Consider the following 21,678-nt stretch of genomic DNA (forward strand, 5'->3'; position numbering starts at 1 on the left):
TAATTTGAATGTGTGGATATATTACAGATAATATGTATTTGAGGCAAAAAAGGCCAAGCGAATGGCAAAACGTTTAAGACAGTTTTAAACCTTTCTTTTGGCGACTGATTTAGTAGGATTACTAAATGCTCCTTATGGAAAAGTTGTAGGTGATTATGACCAACATCGCCATGGATAGAATAAAGCTGTTTTTGATATAAAACTATAACTTCCCAATGACTTAAGCAATGTCATGTTAAATTCAATGCAATTTGATTATATTAAGATACAGACATTCAAATTAGAGAGTTTTACTCCCACCGCTTAAGTACGACTTTGACTAAATTGCTTACACAATTAATAGACTATAATTTTTGTAGTATGACTCTATTCATTTTAGTAGATGTTTAAGTACCATAATTGGGTTTTCCTTTCAACTTGTCACGTTCTTGCACATGTCACAAAACGAAACTTCAATTGAAATGCCTTTTGGTGGAATTGTTGATTAACGGTTAAATTAATAGACTAAAATTAAAGTAAAACGACTAAATAGAAAATATTTGAGTTGGGCATATCAATTACTCAACACACACACACACACACACACATGACAATTTACATTTCAATTACAAAAACATTTAGTCGAAATGGTCGAATGGAGTGCAGGTCGGAGTCGGGTTTAGATAGGCCTCCATACCATATAACTATGTATGTAGAAACCGATCATTATATACAAAAAAACAACATTTAGCTATAGGCCAGAGACAAAATCTGAAAGCCAGACGGATGTCAATTGTTATTGTTGTTGCTGGGCTTGTTAACATGAGTGAAAATGTATCTGTATCTATGTATGCATGTATGTATATGGCTCTGCCTTTTGTGTGTCTGTATGCCAAGCTGGCTTGTATGGGCACAGAATATTAATTACAAATCAAATGAAATGCAGCAGTTACAGTTGTTTCTCACATTGATTGATACTCGGCAACATTGCACTGAATCAGTCAGCAGTCATTGGACTGTGGGCCAGTTGTGCAACATTTTTATTGAAATTGAAACAATTTATGCACGCAATTAAGTTGAAAAGAGGCAGCTGAAAAGATGCTGCTGCAACTGAATCTGTGGCATGCAAGTAAATTTGTTTTCTACAGCTTCATGTGCTGCATAACCAATGTGGCAGTGTGGCAATGTGGCAATGTGGCAAGTAGGAGTAGCTCCTCCAACTGAGGCGTTTATTGATGAAAATGCGAAAAACGTTTGCCCCAGACACATGCACATGAATAAAGAAATTAACTACACAAACTTTTCAAATATTTCTCAATGTTTTTTTTATTATTTCTCCTGTTTCTTTTAGAAAGTTAAATATCAAAATATTTTCGTAGAAAAGTTAAGAAAGATGTTTGAAACGTGAAATCGATTTTCCCTCCGTTTTTAGGTTTTCCCATTTGATCTTATCCTTAGTGGCCTTTAATTGTTCAATTACGTTTAAAGCAACTCATTTAGGGACCATTAGCATATCATTAAGACTAAGAAAAAAAAACATAACCTTTATACTACTTTCTCCTCTCTCTCTTTTCCCTCTATCCCTGACCAACTAATTATGTGTGCGTCGTCATAACAATAATTCTCTATGCCTTCCGCCTGCTGCCTTCGCCAGTCTCGATCTTGGACTTGAAGTTCTTTCTTTCTTTCTCATGTTTCCCCCTTATTGCTGCTGCTGCTGCTACATTTGTCTGCCAGATGAACATATCCGATAAGATATCAGAGATGTATTCCTATACCACATACTATATGAATGTGAGACTGTGTGTGTGTGTGTTCCCTGTGATCCCAAAAAGATGTCTCATCTCTTTTGGAGCAGGGGGGCTTAATTACTTGCACGCGTGCTAGAAATTTATATGCACACAAGACAGAGTGATCCTCTGTGCCTTTCTCTCTCTCTCTCTCTCTTTCATTCTATCCCCCTCTATGGCCAAGTTGTTGGCGACACTTGTATGCTGTGTGGCATCTAGGGAGACGTCTCACTCAAAGAAAAGACCTGCAGCTGCAGCAGTTGCAACTTGCACACGTTTGAGTTATTTAAATCTTTTCTAAACATTTTCATGGGCGTCGAATTCCTAAACCCAACAATTTTGGCAAGAATGTTGCTCCTCTCTTCAAAAATGATCAATATTGGAGTTATAGTTAAGGAGATATCATTCAACTTGCAAAGTTTTCAACTTTTTTCAGTGGCAAGTCAAATCTTTGATACAAAAGCGAGAAGTTATCGACACTGATATACCCTATATCAAGCATGAAGTTCTTTCAAATCATTTCGATTCTTCATTTTCAAATAAACTCTATAAAAACTGAGTTTTGATAAGAGAGAATAGGTCTTGATTGAACTATTTTCAGTATTTCTGATTGGCTACGCCCATGTGAAAAGTTTCTTATGTTGCATGTTGTTTCGGCTGTTGGCCAAGTTTGTTGTTATTCCTGTTGTTATCGTTTGTGTTGTTGTTGTTAGACCTACAGCATAGATTCGTTAATTACATTATTAATTTATGGCCGATGTCTTGTGACACATGCAACATGCGACAATGCATGGCCCTCGATTATTGTAAGGGTATATTCATGTGGCCCTGCCCAGCTGATGAGTTCATTAGCGAACTAATTTCAACTTAAATTAAACTTAATGCGAAATGATCGTCATCAGTAAAGCAAACAAAGAATCAAGACGAAGCGGCAACAAGATGGGGATGGGGATAGGACGGAATGGGGTATGGGGATAAGACGGGGCGAGTCGAAATGAGATGAGATGAGACGAGATGAGAGCGAGGGTCGAGCAACAACAAAATGTTTTAATTTGCAGCTTCTGCCCATTTCGAGCGGAAGAAATCAAAGGCGTAAATGCCGCTGAAGAGCAAGAACAACTACAGAAACAACAACAACAACATACACTTTGCAATGGCACTGCAGCATGCAATAACAACAACGACTATTCGAGTTAGTTAGGCGAAACCGAAATATCTATACCCTATAAAGAAACCCCTGTAAAAAAAAAGATTAGATGGTTGATAGAATAGGATGATCAGTTTATTTGTATCTATGTATATACCTACCAACGTAAGGGCTTGCAAATTTCAAAGGACTCGTACAAATTAACTGCAGGGTATCAAGTGAAACTGAGCAAATGTGTCCAAAGAGAGACAACTTTTGCAAGCCGTAAAGAGAAACGAACAAAATAAGAAGAGAACGCACATCCGTTTTGTATTGGCGACAGCCCCACTCTTATACTCTCCCCTCCCCTACCCCCCCGCCATTCTGTCATACACCCTCTTTTGCCTGTTATTAATAAAGACCACACATTTTGACAAGCCGCGAGGACCACCCAAGAGCAGATGCAGTTTGCTCATAGTTGTTGTTGTTGTTGCTGTTGCTTTTGGACTTACGCCGCTCTCTGAAATGCCCTTGCCCTTTTCCTTTTCCTTTTTTTTTTTTTTGCTCTTGCCCCCTTTTAGACGTTCTTTGCCCCCCTCTGGCCTTTTGCATGCTTGCAATTTTAAACGCACGCTTAATTATATGCGGTGAAGAGTTGTGGGGGGAGAGGGAGAGAGCTTCGCGTTGTTTATGTAATTCCCCAAATGCAAATTCTTTTCGATTTGCAATCCTCCACCCCCCGTCCAACAGGCGAGAGCGAGATGCCTATCGGTGTTTTGTAATTACAATTGAAAGAGGGTAAATATTTTATGGCTGCTGCCATAGCCGCTCCCTCTGCTGCTGCTGTTTGGCTTGCGTGTGGTCAGGCTTGGTTAGCTTTTGGGTTAACTACCATTCACTTGTCTTGCCTCTTTTGCCCCCTCAACCGCCCTCATTCCCATTGCCCCTTTGTGCTTGCCAACTAGTTAATAAAAATGTCATTGCTGCACATACAAACATATGCAAATTAAACAAAATAGCAACCAACAAAAAAAAATGAAAGAGCAAAAAAAATGCAACGGAAAACCAGCTAATCCCAGAATCAATGTAAACATCAAGAAAGATAACAACAAAAAGTAACTGCTAAAGCAACCTCATTGAGCGGAAAATCAGGTGAATTACACTACACAACAAAAACTTTGAGTCAGGCGTTTCGATTCATTGATTAGAATTTTACCTAATCCCTTCCATTGCTAGTTCCTAATAAAAAAAAGGTTATATTCATTAATCAATAAGAATCCGAATATTGTATACACTATTATTGCTTTAAAGTAAATTCTATTTTATTCTGTTGATTGGTGTAAACCTGGCCAATCTAACATGCGTCGTAATCTGCATACACACACACTCACTCACATGCATTGGTTTATGTTGGCATGTGTATCACTTGAAGATTAAACTTGGCCAATTTCTTATATGAGACTAACACATAAAAAATCTATGTTTCTGTCGCCCAGTGTTTTGCCTTCATTTACAGCCGCCAGCAGCAAGAACAAGCGAGGACCACCCCTAAAGAAGCCTGGGATCTGAGAGAGATCTTGGCCAAAGCCACACTGGGGCACACTTGCATGGTGGTCCTGGCTCTTCGCAGTGCTCTGTTCTGGTCTGCTCTGCTCTGCTTTGCTCTCCATTGTTGGCGGATTTGCCAAACCTGAGCGCGGCTTAAAAGTTACCTCCGTTCCCTCTCAATACTGTGAGTCACACACAGCCGAAGAAACTGCGGCCAGAAACTCTGGGGGCCCATCGAAGGAAGGGAACTCCTAGATGGTGAATGTGGACGCATGTGTGTGGTCCGCTGACATACTGAATCATCGAACGTTCATCATGACGATGACGATGATCATGATGATGATAATGATGATGCTTCATTATGAGGTTCTTGTGTGCGCCGCCTTCGAGTTGCGGGTGCGTTGTCTTTTGGTCACTGATCTGGCTCTGTCTTTGGTTCCTGTCCCTACTACTGTTGTTGTTGTTGTTGTTGCTGCCTCCGATCGCGGCGCAGATCTCCAATTAGCCTGCCTTCTGGTTGATGACTTAATTAAGTCTCTGTGTGTGCTGTGTGGCGCCCGCTAAAGGCATAGGAATCAGGCAACTGGAATCCGAGAACTACATTGAAACTTTCGTTTTCGATTTCAATTGATTTGTGTGCGTATCATCATGGGGTTGTGTGTCTGTGTGTGTGTGTGTATGTGTTTAATATGGAAATATAGGCTAGTTAATTAAACGTAAAGAAAGCAAAAGAGATCCACATACTCCGCAGCCTCAACCCACATATGTATGTAATCTGCATAAGGAACTTGGGGGGACTTGGTGATTTATGCCTCTCCACGCAGACACAGACAGACCAAATACATATGTGTGTTCTCTCCCCCTTGATCCGACTTAAGTTTAAGTGTTTTGTGCATTTTTGTGACATCTTTTTGCATCACATTTCTCATGTTGTGAAATATTTTCGCAAATCTCTATGTCCCTATGCCGATGCGGCATCGTTTGAAGCCCTCAATCTGGGTGGGCTCCCTCAATGGATGGAAATGCGAGCATTTTACACTCACGCCAAACATCCCATCCCCCATCCCCCTTAGCATTGGTTTATTTAATAGGTTACAATGAAAAGTGTGTGTGTGGTCTGAAGATTACTAGTGCCTGGAATGAGTCACATGGCCGAAGCGTGACAGAGCCATAGTCGTAAACTAACACAGAAAGCAAGATAAAGATAGCAAGAGATACTTAGAATCAAACTTAATTTGAACTTTATTTCCATTATTTACTTTCGCTTGCAATTCCCAACTAGTTGTGGCATGAAGAACTATTTTTTCTTTCAGTGTATAGTCGAACATTTGGTGAGGTCTGTCATTTGTGGGTTAAAACCACAATACTTTGACTTTGACGACAGTTGGTTGTTTCTTTAATTTTTTGTCATTTTAGTCTAAGCAAACTTAATGGATTTTTAATGACAATTCACAGTTTGTCCCTCTCGCACTCTCATGGTACAGGCAATGTCTCTGTCTCCTAAGTGAAAAATAACTCATTTTGCCTCAACATGGCGGTAGCCATATAATCATATTATTATTATTATTATTGTTAAGACTCTTCGACCCTTCAAATGGTAATGTCAACAAATTTACAACGTTTCGTTCCGCCATATGGAGCTTTCACCGCCCACAACTTAGCCGCTCCATTGTTCAAATGTGTGGGGTTGGAGAAGTTAAAGGCTTCCAATTGGAGCGCGAATATTTTCCACTTGTCTGACTGATTGTTAAGCACTTAAACTCTGTTTCGGTTTTGGTTTCGGTATCCCCCCACCATTTCCACCTGTCAGTCTCTTCGTTGTGTGCCACATGCCAACGATGATCATCTAGCCCGAGACTTCTTCCTCGTCTCTCTGAATTGGAATTCTTTTCTTGCCGCTTCTTAGACACACAAACATACTGTCAGTCCGAACTGATTTGCAGTTGATGGATTTTACATTATTCTTGTGGTTCTTGGTAGTTGCATTTGAATTCTATCTGTGTCTGCTTAGAGGCAGAGAAGGAAGTGCTAGGCTAAAGAGTATTTGCATGCTGGGCAAATTAACATCTGGGCATTAGAGAACGAGTCCAGAACGACCATTTTATCTTGTGACAATTACAATTGGAGCAGCGATGGCACCTTGAATACAACTCAACAAACAACTTCAATTAACACCTGCTCACCTGCTTGGCACCAACACCACCACCAACACCACTACCAGCCAACAACAATAATAAATAATAATTGCTCGAATGGAAAAACATGGCCAACACCAAAACGCGTTTGTCAAAACAGAAACAGCCACCAAACACACACATACACACACACACACACAACAAAAGCACCAGAGACTTAGGTTGGCGGAAAGCCTCTGTGTTTCGCCTGTGTTTTGGGTGCGATCACGACACACGACACACAAAGCCAAAAAAAAAAAAACACCAACACGCGCAACAACAACATCATTAACTTTAAAACATAATTTGAAAAAAAAAGCCAAAAAGAAATGTATATATATGCACTTTTGTCTATTTTTCTTTACCTTGTTGTTGTGTATATACATAGATGCATACATAGATGTATGTATACCCTTTACTCATAAAGTATATCCAAATGTGGTCAGGTTAAAACTGAAACTCAAGATCCCTAATGACTCAGAGGAAAGAAATGTGAAAATGGAATGAAATTGGCTCAAAAGTTGTTTGTTCTTAAGAAAAAATCTTAAGTCTTCAAGAGACCTTTCTGACCTTTGTCAAAATTGTTCAATTAAATGATTTGCTAACTTAGACTTTTAAGAACGAACTTAAATACTTAAATATTATCCCAATTTAAAAAGATTATGACTTCGAATAGATAGGATTATAAGGTATTTCGTATACTTGAAACTTTTCCAACATTCAATTTGAACTTGACTTGGTAAAGGGTATCCAGTCTTAGGCGCCTTTAAATACTATTTTCTCTTTCAATATTTATTTGTTGTCTTCTTTTTTTGACAATGCCAAAATGTGAAACATGAAAAAAGACAACAACAACAACAAAACTACATAGATTTGGCCATTAAAAAGACATTAAATGGCAACAAGTGTTCGCTCAGTGAAAAAAAAAAAGAGAAAAGAAAAGAAACACTAGACAAACACAAGACAGAAAAAAAAAAGTTTTAGCAAACAAATGGCAAACGTCTGAAGATGACCTAGAGCCAAGAAACACTTGACAAACATTGTATACGATTTACCGAAACCGTTTTAAGAAACCTTTCCCATCAACAATGGCACACAAAACTACTTCCAACCGCAAATGAGGAGAAAAAATGATGAAAAATTTATTTAAAATCACTTTAAATTAAGGTTCGACCCTTGTTCCACAGCTGCAGTGGATCATCAAAAGGTAAGGAAAGACAACTGCACATAACCTTCGGGGTTCAAAGAGGCGCCACGCCACACGGCAACTGTGCAGCAAAAGTCACAAAAGTCGAAATGTCCGACTGTCGTGTGTACCACACGCATATCCAATTATTTAAATCCACCAAAAAATGAAATGAAAAAACAACAGGAGAGGCAAAAAATGAAGGTAACTGAGAGCAGAAAGAACTGCAAAGTCCTGACTACCTTGATGATAATGAAATGTTTCAATCACAAGCACTTAAATCATTTAAATTGCCTCCTCTTCCCTCGGGTACTCTGCAAGGGGACTGCAAAAACTATCGGCGAATAATAAAAATATGATTACGATGTTTAAATGCAAATCTAAAACGAAGAATCAATGCAAAAACCTCAACAAACGGAAGGGTCGAATCCACAGGAAGCCAAAACATTCTGCATTCTGTGGGGAGACTCGGATCAGGCAGATGTTTCCGTCTCCTGTGGTTGGTGGGGGGGGGACACTCTGGGGACAACTTGTTAATGGAAAACATTCTTCTGATTGGGATGGCCAATTGTTTTCGGCTTTAGAGCTCTCTGGTAAGATGTTCCGTTTCTTCTTTCTTTTGGCATTATATTAATTGAACAATCAGTTTGTTGTCAACAAGATGTTCTGGGGCATCATTTTTGAAGAGAATGCAGAACAGTAAACATTGGCTAAGAAACATCTTGAAACTTAAAGTCATATTTTGGAACTAAAGATCAAGACTTTTAATATGATTGTTTTGAATGATTGTTTATCTTCATATTTATGCATCAATTTGCCTTAGGAATATATAGGAACTTCTGACTATAATATTATGTATTTAGAATCTCTTGGTATTATAATAGTACTATTAAAGATCCCATTAGTTAGCTCCTTAGTAACAATCATCTCCATTTCCAGAGGTACAATCAAGTTCTTTCTTTCAATCGTTTTCGATTTCTTAGAATCTTCACTGTACCCACCTGAAGCATCCTCAATTAGAACAGATTTTTGGATAAACTGTCAGCTTTAACACACTCATTACACATGCTTAATGAGCCCCTCCAGATCGTATACCCCTTCTCTATAGCTTCGATCACGATTGTAACATTCAATTTCGTGTAGATTCAATTTCAGTAGCCAATTTTGGACATAGAGTCAATTGCAATTAATCAATACCAAATATAAGCATAAACATAAAACTACAAAATAATTTAACCTTTAAATAACAAAACTAGAAATAAAAACAAAAAGAACTGGCAATTAAATTGACTACTTAACTGTCGGAATTGGAATTGTTTCTTTTTGTTGTTATTTTTTTGGTTTTTCCGAACAATTAAATTGAAGTAGAAGGCTTCAACAATTAACTCGTTGGAGAGAAGAAAACGCATAAAGTCAAAGGGAATTCGTCGGGAAGACGGGCACAGTGGATCAGAAAAGTGTGCGACAACAATTACCTGCAAGTAGAGAAGAAAGAGATAGAAAAATACATTAATGATTGATTGAATGATTGGAGTTAACTTGCATTAGTTAGGGTATGTACGAGTAGTTTCTAATTAAGCAATTGGAAATCGCTTTTAATCACTTTGCTGTGTGTGTGTGTGTGTGTTAATTAAAGCCAGTCTGAAGTGTTCCAAGAATAAATGAGGAAAAAAAATCAGCCACAGCAAGATCAAAGCCAAGAGATTTGGCTGGTAATTGAGCTCAGTCTTTCAGTCTTTGTGTTCTGACAACGCTCAATCAAATCGGCTCAATGTCAATGTACTCCACAGTCAAAAAGAATGAAAAGAAGACAAAATGAAAATACAAATAAAACCAAAATAAAAAAGTGGAAAAAATACATTTTAATCAACTTATCAAAAAGTGTCAGTCAAGTCGGCAATCAACATTTGCAATGTGTGTGGTCGTCGTCGTCATCGTCATCAGCTTCTTCTCATAGCGACTGTCTGTCTAACTGTCCGACTGACTGACTGACTGGCTCTCTGACTATCTGACACCAAAAGTTAAGTGGCGCACACAGACAGAGCGACACCCAGACTGGCAATTTCCCAGTCTCAGTATCTTAGCCAGTTTTCAAATGCAACAATCTATGAGCTCGCTCTGAGCCTTTGCCAGAGCTTAAGCTCTCTCGTCTTGGCCTGGCCCGGCATGGCCTGGCCAAAGCTTCAAGCCATCAATCTTATTGACACCGTTTTTGAGGAAAAACAAGACCAAAAAACAACAACAAAAACAAAAAACCATGGGGACAGGCCCCTCAAGCAATTGAACCAGTTGTGTCTGCCAATGTGTTCTGTGTGTGTGTATGTGAGCCATCTCTGAATCTTGAGCTGCCAATTGAATTTTCAAACAAATTTCATTTCAAGTCTACGCTGAGTGTTATAATTTGCGGCTAATAGATTTAATGGGAGGATAGATGAATGAATGGATATATAGGATAAGCCAGCAAAAGATGATTAAGTTAGATATGTTATTAAAAAGTAACTTATTAATGATCTCATTGGACCCTGAACTGAACTATCTAATAAATATTTATCAGGAAATGATGCAATTTCATTGCACTGGCTTGAGGAGTTCTCAAATTGAAGATAGTCAACCATAATGATGACAAAAAGTGCTCATAAACTAAATGCATCCATCGATGTAGTATGTCGTGATCATCATGATCATGATCATTATCATATATCAGCGACAATAACTGAGACTCGTTGCTGTTGTTGTTGTTGTTGTGATTGTCACAATTATTACGCACATAAATCGCAATGAAATCTGACGACAATGATGACAACAACGTACCACGACAATCGCAGATTGCCGTGAATCATTGAAGACAGAAGACCTCCAATATATATATATATAGATATAGATACAGAAACAGAGACAAGGCGGTAGGCAGTAAGCTAGTAGCTGGGGCTACTTATTGAAGTTAGACTCAATTTGGTCTTGGCTTTTTGACAGCCAAACATCATTATCATCATCATGAACATCAACATCATCGTTGTCATATCTGAAGAGAAAAGAAAAGGAATGGCAATTCTATTTTCTACTAAATATTTGCCATCTCTAGTTTATATTAGAGAGTCCTCTTTCTCTCTCCCTCTCTCTCTCTCTCTCTCTCTATAGACTTGATCTGCCCACCTCCTCTGAGTGCCTCCTCCAGCACTTCTACCTCCTGCTCAACTACAGGACAAGAGCTTAAGATCGCTGGCTGTGTTCGTGTTCGCTGTCAACTTGGGTGGTCCAAGAGCTCGACTCAGAGACAGAGGCTCAGCGACTTCCAACAACGGGCTAACTGAACTGCAGTTGGCTTGGCTTTGGCTTTTTTTTTCTTTTGACTTAATTTTATGTTGGCCAAGAGCTTCCTTTCGTTCTCTGTGTTTCCGTGTGTGTGTATGTGTATGTATATAGATCAAAAGTTAGACAAAAGTTGATAGCTTTTTATAGAAGTTTGCTTGATATTATGCTAGTTGACATTGGTCAGACAATATCTTCATGACTCTCTGTTTAAGGTACTACAATTAGTTGTGACTGACAAAAAGAATGAAAAGAAGCCTGTTTTAGCCAAAGGTTTTAGTGAAAAACTCAATTATCCATATGCATATTTACCCAGCACTTCAATTCTGATGGACGATAAATATGTGAGCTGAATTTTCTCTCCAAGACAGAAACAAAATCTGCTGGCACTCTATAACTACTTATATTGTCGGCCTATTTCACATATATCGTATTTGTATACTGATAATGAAGCAGTAATTCCAATAAGTGTGACTATAGGGTTTTACTGTTGCGGGTCTGATCTCCATCTCCATCACCAACTCCAACTTCAGCTCCATCTTCATCTTCATCATCCTCATCATCATGATCACGAACAAGTAATTAAAGCGAAACAAGTAATAAACAAACAATAAGCAAGCCAAAGACCAAGAGCAAGACGCCGACGCCAACATGTGTCTGACAAGAGGCATGAGAAGAAGTGGTAAGAAGAGCGCAGCGTGGGGAACAGAGCTAAGCTGAGCTCTGGGGCCTATGCAAAGTATCTCAGGCAGAAGTGAAAACCATCAAAAAATCATTCAAAAAAACCTAAAAACAGACAACAACCAAACCAACGAAAAAAAAAAAAAAAACCAAAAGCTCCCAGCTCGCTTCCCAATTAAACTTGACAAATGCGGTTGACCACACACACGCATATCGAAAATGAACTGAGACCTCCATCCATCTACCACTGTCCATACATTCATCCATCCATCCATCCATCCATACAGTCATCCAGCTCGGGGACTCAAAGATCTGTCGTGACTACACTCGGGCGCATAAAATATAATCAAAGTCCAGACGACAGACATGTCAAACTGTATGACATTCACATCAACATCATCTCCAAGCAACTACAACAACAGCAGCCACATTCAACATGTCAATGCTGTTGGAAATCACACACACACACAAAATTCATCCAATACAAAACTTGTAACTTCCTCCTAGGCCTCAAGCCATCATCATCATCATCAACAGCAGCCGGAGCATCTGAGTTTTAGGGTGTGAGTTGTTGTTTGCCCCTCAATTAACACCAAAAAGGCAGAAAGAAGAATTATATGACCAATTTTTTGCAATTCAATTCTGCGCAATTACACTTGCAAACCTCAAAATTTTGTATAGCATACTTTTTAGATCATCATGAAATTCCTTAATTTGACCAAATAGTATAATTTTAAAAACTCAAAGTGACAAAGTGGTTCACTCTTTAACATCTTTTTTTCATTTATTGTGTTAAAGATTCAAAAACTTAATAAAAAAAATATTATATTTTTTAAGATTTATAAAACTAAACAATCATTTAGTTGTCGTTTCAGAACACGGATCTACCAAACTTTGTACAAAAGAACTCCCTTTAATAGATTATTGTATTGTAAATCTTGTGACTGATGCTGACATAACTCAGAGATTGTCTCATGAATAAGTATATATATAGTATATATATGTATTTGAATGTGTATAGTAGTTGGATTGTGTCATAAATAAACGATTAAGCAAACTATAGCCACAAAGAAGCATTATGACGACTGCTGCTGGGGGCCGTCAAGCTTAATTAGATTTCAATAAATTCTCTTTGGCTCTTTCTGTTTGTTGTTGCTGCATATTTGGCCTGTCTGCAGTCGTTGGTAATGAGGCTTATTTGGTTTATTTGTTTATTTGGGCTTAATGCATACATATTTATATGGAATGATTGACTGCGAATGACTGAAATGACTGACTGACTGAAAGACTGACTGGCTGACTGGCAGTCCCCTCGTGCTAAAGAGATCGATTGTTGAGCATTCCATACCTGAGAAGCGGCCTCACCCTTTGCCCACTCCCACACATTGTCTCTGCTGATTATGATTATATACATATTGAATTTGATTTCATTTCGAATCTCGGCTCTTTTTTTCGTTTGCTTTTTTTTTTTTTTTTTTTTTTTTTTGCTCTGATGAATGAAGTCATTTGGTTGTAGAAAATATTTTGACAGCTGTAAATAAGCCGGCAAGTCGTAAAACATTTCGCTTGGCTTGCTGTGGCTCTTGCCTCGTTTTCAAATTAACAAATGAAGTTATAAAATTGATTTTTATATCGTACATTCATATGAGTCGCAGCCATGCCCAGGTTATACAATAAACCAAATGCGGAAACTTGTCTTGCTGTTGCCTTTTGGCCAACCTGGGTGGTCTGGTCTGTTGGTTGGTCTTTATGGTGGGTCTCTCTGGCCGCAGCAGCTTGTTGAGTTTTTTGATGCTTGAACTTGAGGTTTCTGTTACTTTTGCGCGTTCAATATTACAAAATTTAATTTACATTTTTTGTTGGAATTTTTGTGATTATGACACCAGCAAAGGCATGGGCCTAGCCCTAGTTGATTGAGTGTAAAATTGGTCTAGATGATGGCAATTGCTAGCATTTCAATGTGGTGGAAAGTGTATATAAATCTCGATGAGATTTTCTTGGTAAGAACACTTTTAAGCAGCTCCTACTGTGACGTTGAAGAAGTCACCAATCGTAAGACCTAAAAATATCAAGATTATATCCCTGATAAGCTTATCATCCTGTTCGCTTCAATCTTCGAGTGTTCTAACTCTTAAAACAAAAGTTTCTAGACATCCTCGTACTACAGCAATCTAATTTTTTTCTAGTATATTCCATTCAATTTATCTATCGCTCCGTTTGGGCCATAACAATTAACAATGTTTTGCTAATGCAATTTCAGGCCATATTATGGTGCAGCAGCATCGGCCAGTGGAGTTACAGTTGTTGTTATTGCTACTTACTACTACTGCTGCTATTCAGTTAAGTTGAGTTTAGACCAAGTCCAGTTGCCAGTTCGCATTAACCAAATGCGGTCAAACAGTCGCAGTCACAGTTTAAACGACATTTTTCGCTGATGGCTGATACCAAGTTTTGGTCTCGTTTCAGTCGCGCCTGAACGCAAAAAAAAAAAGAGAAAAAAGAAAAAAAAACAAACTGAAACTCTGACAGTTTTATTACCAGACCCAGGCAGGCGCATGGCCTGGCTCTGATGCTGATGCCGATGCTGATGCAGAAGCTGAAGCCTTAAAAGGCGCTACTACTAGTTATTGTTGTTGTTGTTGCTGCTTGCCTCTGTTGTTGTTGTTGTTGTTGTTGTTGGCTATTTGGCCGTGCGATAAGTTAACAGTTGAAATTAATTTTTGTCACTTCATAAATCGCAAAGTCAGATTGCCAACCCAAACCCAAACACAGGCGTCGAGTTATGCGTGTTTTTGACCCAAAACTGGAGGCACACATCGACCGAGTGAGAAGCGGGAACAAGAAGAAAAGTTATTTCCCAACATGTGGAAAATTTCCTTAAAGTGTTGCAAATATGCTTGTTGTTCTTGGCCAGGAAATGCGCACACTTTCCTTTTAATAACACCAGCCCCAACAACAACAACAACAACTACAGAAGCAACAACGATGACTTCCAAGTTACAGTCTAGCCGGGTTATTCAATGGCTCAATTTGCCAGCCATTTGAAGGAGCATAAAACTCGACTCTTGACTCCACCACACACACACACAACTGTCTATATACAGCGACTTCGTCATATCGTGATTATCATATGACGTGACAGCTTCGAATAAGTATTTATGAATGCATTTGGGTCATAGACATGAGCCTCTTGTTGCGGCTTTTTGTTGCGTTCGAAATGCAAATTACACGCAATTCTAACATGTAACTAAAGTCAGCTTTAAATAAGGACTTTATGAATTTGATTTGATTTTATATACACAAGATTGAGCAGTTACTAGAAACATCAAGGAAGTTAACTACTTTGGGAAAGAAAAGTCTGGAAAAAATCGAAATATTTTTATTCATTTCTTTTTAGTTTAATTTTGCTTGACTTTGACTGCTTGTCAGTTCCTTTTAGTACAGAAATTACACAAACAAACTAATCTATATAACTCCATATTCTATATTTGAAAGGATATTTTAAAAAACAACTTTTTATAGGGGACTTGTGAAGAAATTTTATACAATTTTGTTCTATTTTTTATTCAATATTTATGATAACTTGACTTTCTACTATATTTAGGGTTTTATTATTTTGTCACCGACTTAAACATTCATAGAAGGCTAAGATAACTCTGAAAAAACTTAATCACTTTCTTATCTGTGAAGTTTTCAAACTTTATTATCAATGTAAATTTGTTTTCTGTATATTTTATGATTGATTTGAATCCCTTAATCTCTAAAATGAAATCGTATGTACATATATTCATATTTCCATGGTGAGTATATTAAACAACTATTGAGCATGTCAAACTCTGACTATAATTCTTAGTTGAAGTTATTAAACTTTAAAGTAATATAAATTGCAAAACAAGAAGGCAATGAGGAGATAAAGAGTTAGAAGAAAACGATAGATGGGGTTCTTTCTTGGATCTTATTGCACAAACTCATATCAGTTATTACCTTTAAGAAGAGTTGCTCAACACATGCTTTTGATTTGATGTAAATTTCTTGGCCTCTTAAAAAGTTTTTGAAATTCCTTGTCCACATTTTCATAATGGTTATTCAATTCATTAACTTAAAACACATTCCAATACATTCAAAAGCAAATAAAAATTCTTCTCATGGGCTTACAGAGTATTCCACCTATAAGGCAAGTGTATAGCTATCTCAATCGAGTCCTTAATAACCTTATCTATGGCCAATAATTTTGCAATCACTTGAAGTCTTTTGGTCTTTGTGACTCATCATCCATCTGCCTCTCGCCATGGTCAATTCCTTCTCTCTCGATCTGTCTCTGGCCATGGTCAAAATCTAAATTTAAATTCCTGCTCACACTTCACCCAAATATGCAAAATGCTACAAATTGACTTTACAAGTGGAGCAGAATTAAGTGTTTAGTGTGTGTTATTGGTTAGCTATTAGACCCGACCATGCGACCGGGCTGCGGGAGATGAGGATGCAATGGAGGCGTCATTTTATTAGTTTCGCAGAAGTCGGGCGTCGCTTTTATGCCCACACTAAATCATAATTAACAACCTCACTCACATGCATTATTATCAGCGTAATAATTTGCTTCCCGTTGAACTACCACCACCACTCCCCAAATGGCATATATCATTTGGGGAGAATTAATTATAGACTTTGTATTAGAAAAATGTGAGAAATTGCCAAATCATAAAAATTGTTTGAAAAGCATTTGAAAAATGTTCGTCCACTTCCCTCTTGACTCTTCTTTCTGTACGCTTCTTTTGGTTTCTAGTTCTCTTTTTCTTTTTTTTTTTTTTTTTAGCCGCAATTTTCTAAGCGAAAAATTTTTCCATTTAGAGAACTGGCAGAAGCGAAGCGAAAAACTTTCAAGCAATTTTCCAACCGTCTGATGGGGTGCTGAGGAGTGTTGGCGATGGGGGGTCGGGGCGGTAATTGCAGGCAGGCCAATGGGTAATTGAAATTCGTTTGTTTATGTTGTCATTGTTGTTGTTGTTGTTGCTGCTGCTGTTGCTGTTGGTACTGCAGCAAATTGAAAATTACTTAATGGTTCAGTGGCGATCTCGCTGTCTTGTCTCTCCGTCACTAAGGCTACCGGTTAAAAAGTGACCAAAACTGAACAAATGCGAAAATTACAGCAAGTGATGGCTCTTTAGATATATGTATCTGCTTCCAAGATAGTGCGATTTATCATCAAAGTGAGTTGAATTAGATATCGTTTCTCGTTTTATCAATTAGTCTATACAAAATTTGGGTTGGTCTAACTTTTCGTTAGAGGAAACCATTACTTATATTCATTTTTCTATAAGCTGATGATATTTTGTATACATAGATAGACTGTAAAGTAAGTATTTGTCGAAATGAATTGATTTCTGTACACTTTGTCATAGGTGACTGATGCATTTCTCCTAAAGAGTCGACTAAAAGGATAGGCTAAGCCCAGCAAAGTCGTGAAAATGTTCAACAATGATTTATATTTACTAAATAATATATATATCAAATATACATAAATATCAAAATGGAAACTTATCTAACTCACTGATTAAAAGATATGATTCAGTTCTCGTCCGTCTTATTGTTAGAGTCTTTAACAACAACTTTATTTATATAAAGTATACGCAGAGTTGTCACCTTAATGCAGAAGATCATTTGACTAATTGATAATGCTGACTACAAAAACTTTTTTATTAGGGCTAAACACAAAAATTGTCGGCTGTACGAACATTTTGAAAATACAAACAAGTTTTATCATCAACAGACTTTTCTAAGAGTCTATAACTACAACCTATTTAAGGCTTAAACTAGTAGAGAGCTACAACTACAAAAAGACAACAAAAATTGTAAGAGCTTAAAACAATAGTTTAAATTTAATGAAATCTTAGTTTTTCATATACTTATTAAAATATTCAAAATTCAAAACCTTTTAGACTTATTGTTTTAAATTGAATGCTCTTAATTCTTATTGAAAATCTAAAAATCTTCTAAACATCAAACCTTCCGAAACATAGCACTATATGTATAGGTTATATAGATTCAGTCTTTTTTCAAAATCTATTTTCAGCTAAGATCCATAAACTCCCATTTATCTGCAGATTTGTTTTGCTACCCCTTCTAAAGCCATATTTTAAAGCCATGAAACTAACAATTAATTTTTGTCATAATTTAGAAAATCGCAAATCGACCATTTTGTTATCAATTGGCCACATTTGTACAATTACTTAATTACACATTCATGGACACACATACACACACTAGTTGCATTAATTTGTCAAATTAACACCTTTTAATAAAAATATTTAATAACATTTCTTGTTTTCTGGCCATGGCAATATTTCAAAAGCTTTCAAATTTATGAGTTTTATTTGTTGGCTTTTAGTTTGCGGCATTTAAACGTTGATTTTGTCATCGTTGAGCCAAATCTCACGCTAAATCATTGTTTTGTGCAGCTGCAAAGCCTGGCGAGCCCAGGCTGGCACTCCGACTCCGATTCCGACTCCAACTCCAACTTCATGACGATGCCTATATATGCTGGCTGCCGCCATCGCCTACAACATTCATTCAAATTATGGAACCAACAAATGCGATCGAGATCTCGTTTTAGTCACGCTAAATTTATTTAAAACCCAAAAAAAAAAAAAGAAACTCTTAAAAAACAAAATAAAAAAACACACCTCAAATCTTACAGGAAAAGCAAGAGGCAATGGAGAAAGATAGAGAGGGGGAGAGAAAAAAATGGTTGAAGAGAAGAAAAATCGTTCCAAGTTAATTAGCGAGCTGCGACAAACCCATTTAAGCCCAAAAGCGTAGATTTATGCACTTCTCCCGTTTGGTTGGAATTCATTTTCTTACATAAAGAACAGCATAACCACACCACTTCACCCGCACCACCCATCAAAGCTCTGACCAATCATAAAATCAACTGGCTATAAACAACAATATTTTTCCAACTTCCTATTAATGAATATTGATCTAGAAGTTAAGTCTGTTTAATTCTTTTATACAATTTCCATAGATGGTATACAGTTTAAGCAGTCACAAACAGTTTTGATATACTTATCATATTGAATTTCGGAAGAAGGCATTAAAACAAGCTCCAAATTTCCTATAACTGCTACATCTACTGGATTTACAATAGGTTTATATAGAACATCCTTTAAAAGTTAACTTATATATAACAACAGATCTTCTTTTGGGGCAACGAATCCTGGTGGATCCTTCCATTCTTCCACAATCAATCATTAAAACAGAATTTTAGACCAACATATATAGTTCCATTTGTCAGAGGATGTCTATACTCATTCCTATATACTTTTAATTCTTAGAAATCTGAGGTCACAGTATTTTGGTCGAAACAAGAGCTGAATTATATATATTGTATAATATATGTATATTTAGGACGACTATTCTATATCTTTCACTATAAATAACTGCTTATCACTCATTTTGTTTTCATTAATGCCTTCTCCAATAATATGATGTCGAGTCAAGTGATTTCTATATATTTATTTTCAATAAATTCCATAGAACACCCAATAACATAATTAACTATGATTTAGTGAGAAGTTTCCGTTACGGAAATTCCCCAAAACAAAAAAGAAAACAACCCCCAAAAGAAGGGTTTCTCTTGCTCTCTCTTTCTCTCTCTTACTCACATTGCGTCTGTCTCTTTGGTTGCCACATAAGATTTAGTTGGCCACATAAAATGATTAAGCCAAATGATAATGAATTCCCTGCGGTGGCATAAACTAAATTCATGAGTGCCATGATTGTTGAACGTTTGAAGCGGGAGAAGGGGCAAAGGGTCGGAGGGGCTGGGGTTGATTTCGTCGTCACATAATGAGCTTAAGTTATGTTACATAAGCCATAAGGACATAAAAACCACTCAAGCACACACTTGATGGAAGTCGGAAGTTTCGAATATGGGGTGGAGGGTGAGTCGACAATGACGACGACAACGAGTATGTATGGGTATGGGTATGAGTGTGAGTACTACTAGCACTCGTATCCCTTCTTCTTGTTGTTGCTTTTGGTTTTTTTTTTTCGTTGGATTTCGGTGGTGGTTTTGTGTCCAACTAATGAGCTGCAGATTGACGTTGTTGTCGTCGTGGGTTGCGGTGGTGCTGCTTGGTTGGCTGGTTGGTTGGTTGCTGCTGCTACTTCTGTTTGCTTAACCGCTTTATGAGGTACTCAACAGTGGTTTTTATACATATATAGTTTTTGTTTCTAGTGTGAAGTGAAGTACATACGTACACTGTTTGCATTTGGAAAGCGACGAATGGATGAGTGAGTAGTGAGTAGGGACACTGAGTGATGATGTTTTTTAGTTTTGAGATTGACTGACGCCTCTTACCTGAGCTGGGGCGATCACTGTAACGTGTGCAATAGACCCATGCTGGCCACACTATGGGTGTACCCGATGAATCTTCGCCAGTTTTGTTTGTTGCTGCTCCTCCTCCGGCGCCTCCTGCCGCAGTGGTACTGCCGCCAGGTGGTGCCGGCGATGTGGCTAAAGGTGATTTGGCCAAATCAACTGCATTTGATGTGGCTGTTGTACTGCTGCTGGTTGCCGTGCTATTCGAATCATTGCTATTACTGCATATGTTGGCCAATGTGCTGGAGAAGCTGAGGCTCGAAGTTACGGCGTTTGTTTGGGCTAGGTTCAGGGGTTTTGTCGATTTCTTGGGCGGCTTTAGGGGACTACAACTACTACTGTTTGTGGATGAGGGAATGCGGGCCAATCCTCCGGAGTTACCACCAGCTCCAGCAGCAGCGAATTGTTGCTGGAGACGGGAACCAAAGTCCGCTTTTAAAATGTTGTCTATACTAAATTTCAAAGCTCTTTCATGGAGATTTTCATTGTTGTTGTTATTGTGGTTGTTGTTATTATGAAGCGGATCTCTCTGCTGTGGATGATGATTACTATTGGGATGAAGGTGTTGCTGGTGCTGGTGCTGTTGCTGTTGTTGTTGATGATGCGGCATTATCAGTTGTTGAGTGGGAGCCATACCCAATGCTGTGGCTGTTAGCTGGGCCAATGCATCCTGTCCCGTTGGAACGACCAGAGCTGCCGCCGCAGCAGCCATTTGCAATTGGCTAGACATTTTGCCCACTGCCGTTAAAGCATTGACCCGTGCCGCAGCCATCAATTGCATCTGCTGCTTCATAAGCTCCTCGGCATATAGCTGGGATTTACGCAGGAATTCCTCTTGGAAACTATTGGCGGGTGCTGGCATGGAAAGCGATGAAGATTCCTCCACATTGGTGAAGGCCGACGGTCGATAGAGCTGGGACATCAGCAGACGTTGCCGGGCCTCGGCCTGGGCTTGGACCGCAGCGGCAGCCGCCTGCGATTGCTCTTGACCCACACTTAGGACACTGGTCTCACTGCAACAGCTAGCTGGATCTTCCAGGTCCAAGTCAGCCTCCTCTTCATCCTCCTCGGCATCTTCGATATTCAGGTGCTCATCACAGTTGTCTTCCTCTTCGTCGGCATCGGCCTCCTCCACCTGGGGACTACTAATGTGCTGGGCCAACGGCATGGGCAGGCAGTCGGGATGCATTTCGCGCTGATTGAGCTGCTCGGCCTCCTCCTCGTCCTCCTCCTTTGCCAATTGGGGTTCACTCTTTAGATGAATGCTTGATGGTCGACAACAACTTCTGGCCAAAGTGGACATGCCTCCAATTTGAGTGCAGTTTTTTAGTTTTTAGCTCATGGCAGAAAAGCCGGCGGCATATTTCTTCTTTAAGTTAGTCTGACCATCGACTGCTGCGGCTGCGACTGCTGCTGCTTTACACACACACACACACACACACATACACTTTTCTCACACAGAGACACTCTCACGCATTCGACGACGCGTCGGTCAATTAAACATA

At 38.5% G+C, this 21,678-nt stretch overlaps 1 protein-coding gene across 1 annotated transcript; it reads right to left on the bottom strand.

Annotated features, from left to right (window-relative positions):
• Positions 1–13,805: 13,805 nt before the first annotated feature.
• LOC137575729 (homeobox protein invected-like) lies at positions 13,806–21,476 on the bottom strand. Its single transcript, XM_068288363.1, has 2 exons — positions 20,153–21,476; positions 13,806–13,852 (listed from the first exon to the last, which is right to left on the bottom strand). Exons 1-2 carry the CDS (start codon positions 21,474–21,476, stop codon positions 13,806–13,808), a joined length of 1,371 nt encoding a protein of 456 aa, XP_068144464.1.
• Between the last annotated feature and the right edge of the window lie 202 nt (positions 21,477–21,678).

Source organism: Drosophila tropicalis, unplaced genomic scaffold, assembly GCF_018151085.1.
Source record: "Drosophila tropicalis isolate 14030-0801.00 unplaced genomic scaffold, ASM1815108v1 contig_593, whole genome shotgun sequence".
Classification (NCBI taxonomy): Eukaryota; Metazoa; Arthropoda; class Insecta; order Diptera; family Drosophilidae; genus Drosophila; species Drosophila tropicalis.

Coding starts and splice junctions, on each gene's coding strand:
- LOC137575729 (XM_068288363.1), bottom strand. CDS start 21,476: ATGTCCACTTTGGCCAGAAGTTGTTGTCGACCATCAAGCATTCATCTA. Junction 13,853..20,152: donor CAGTGATCGCCCCAGCTCAG/GTAAGAGGCGTC, acceptor TGATATTTTTAG/GTCTTACGATTGGTGACTTC.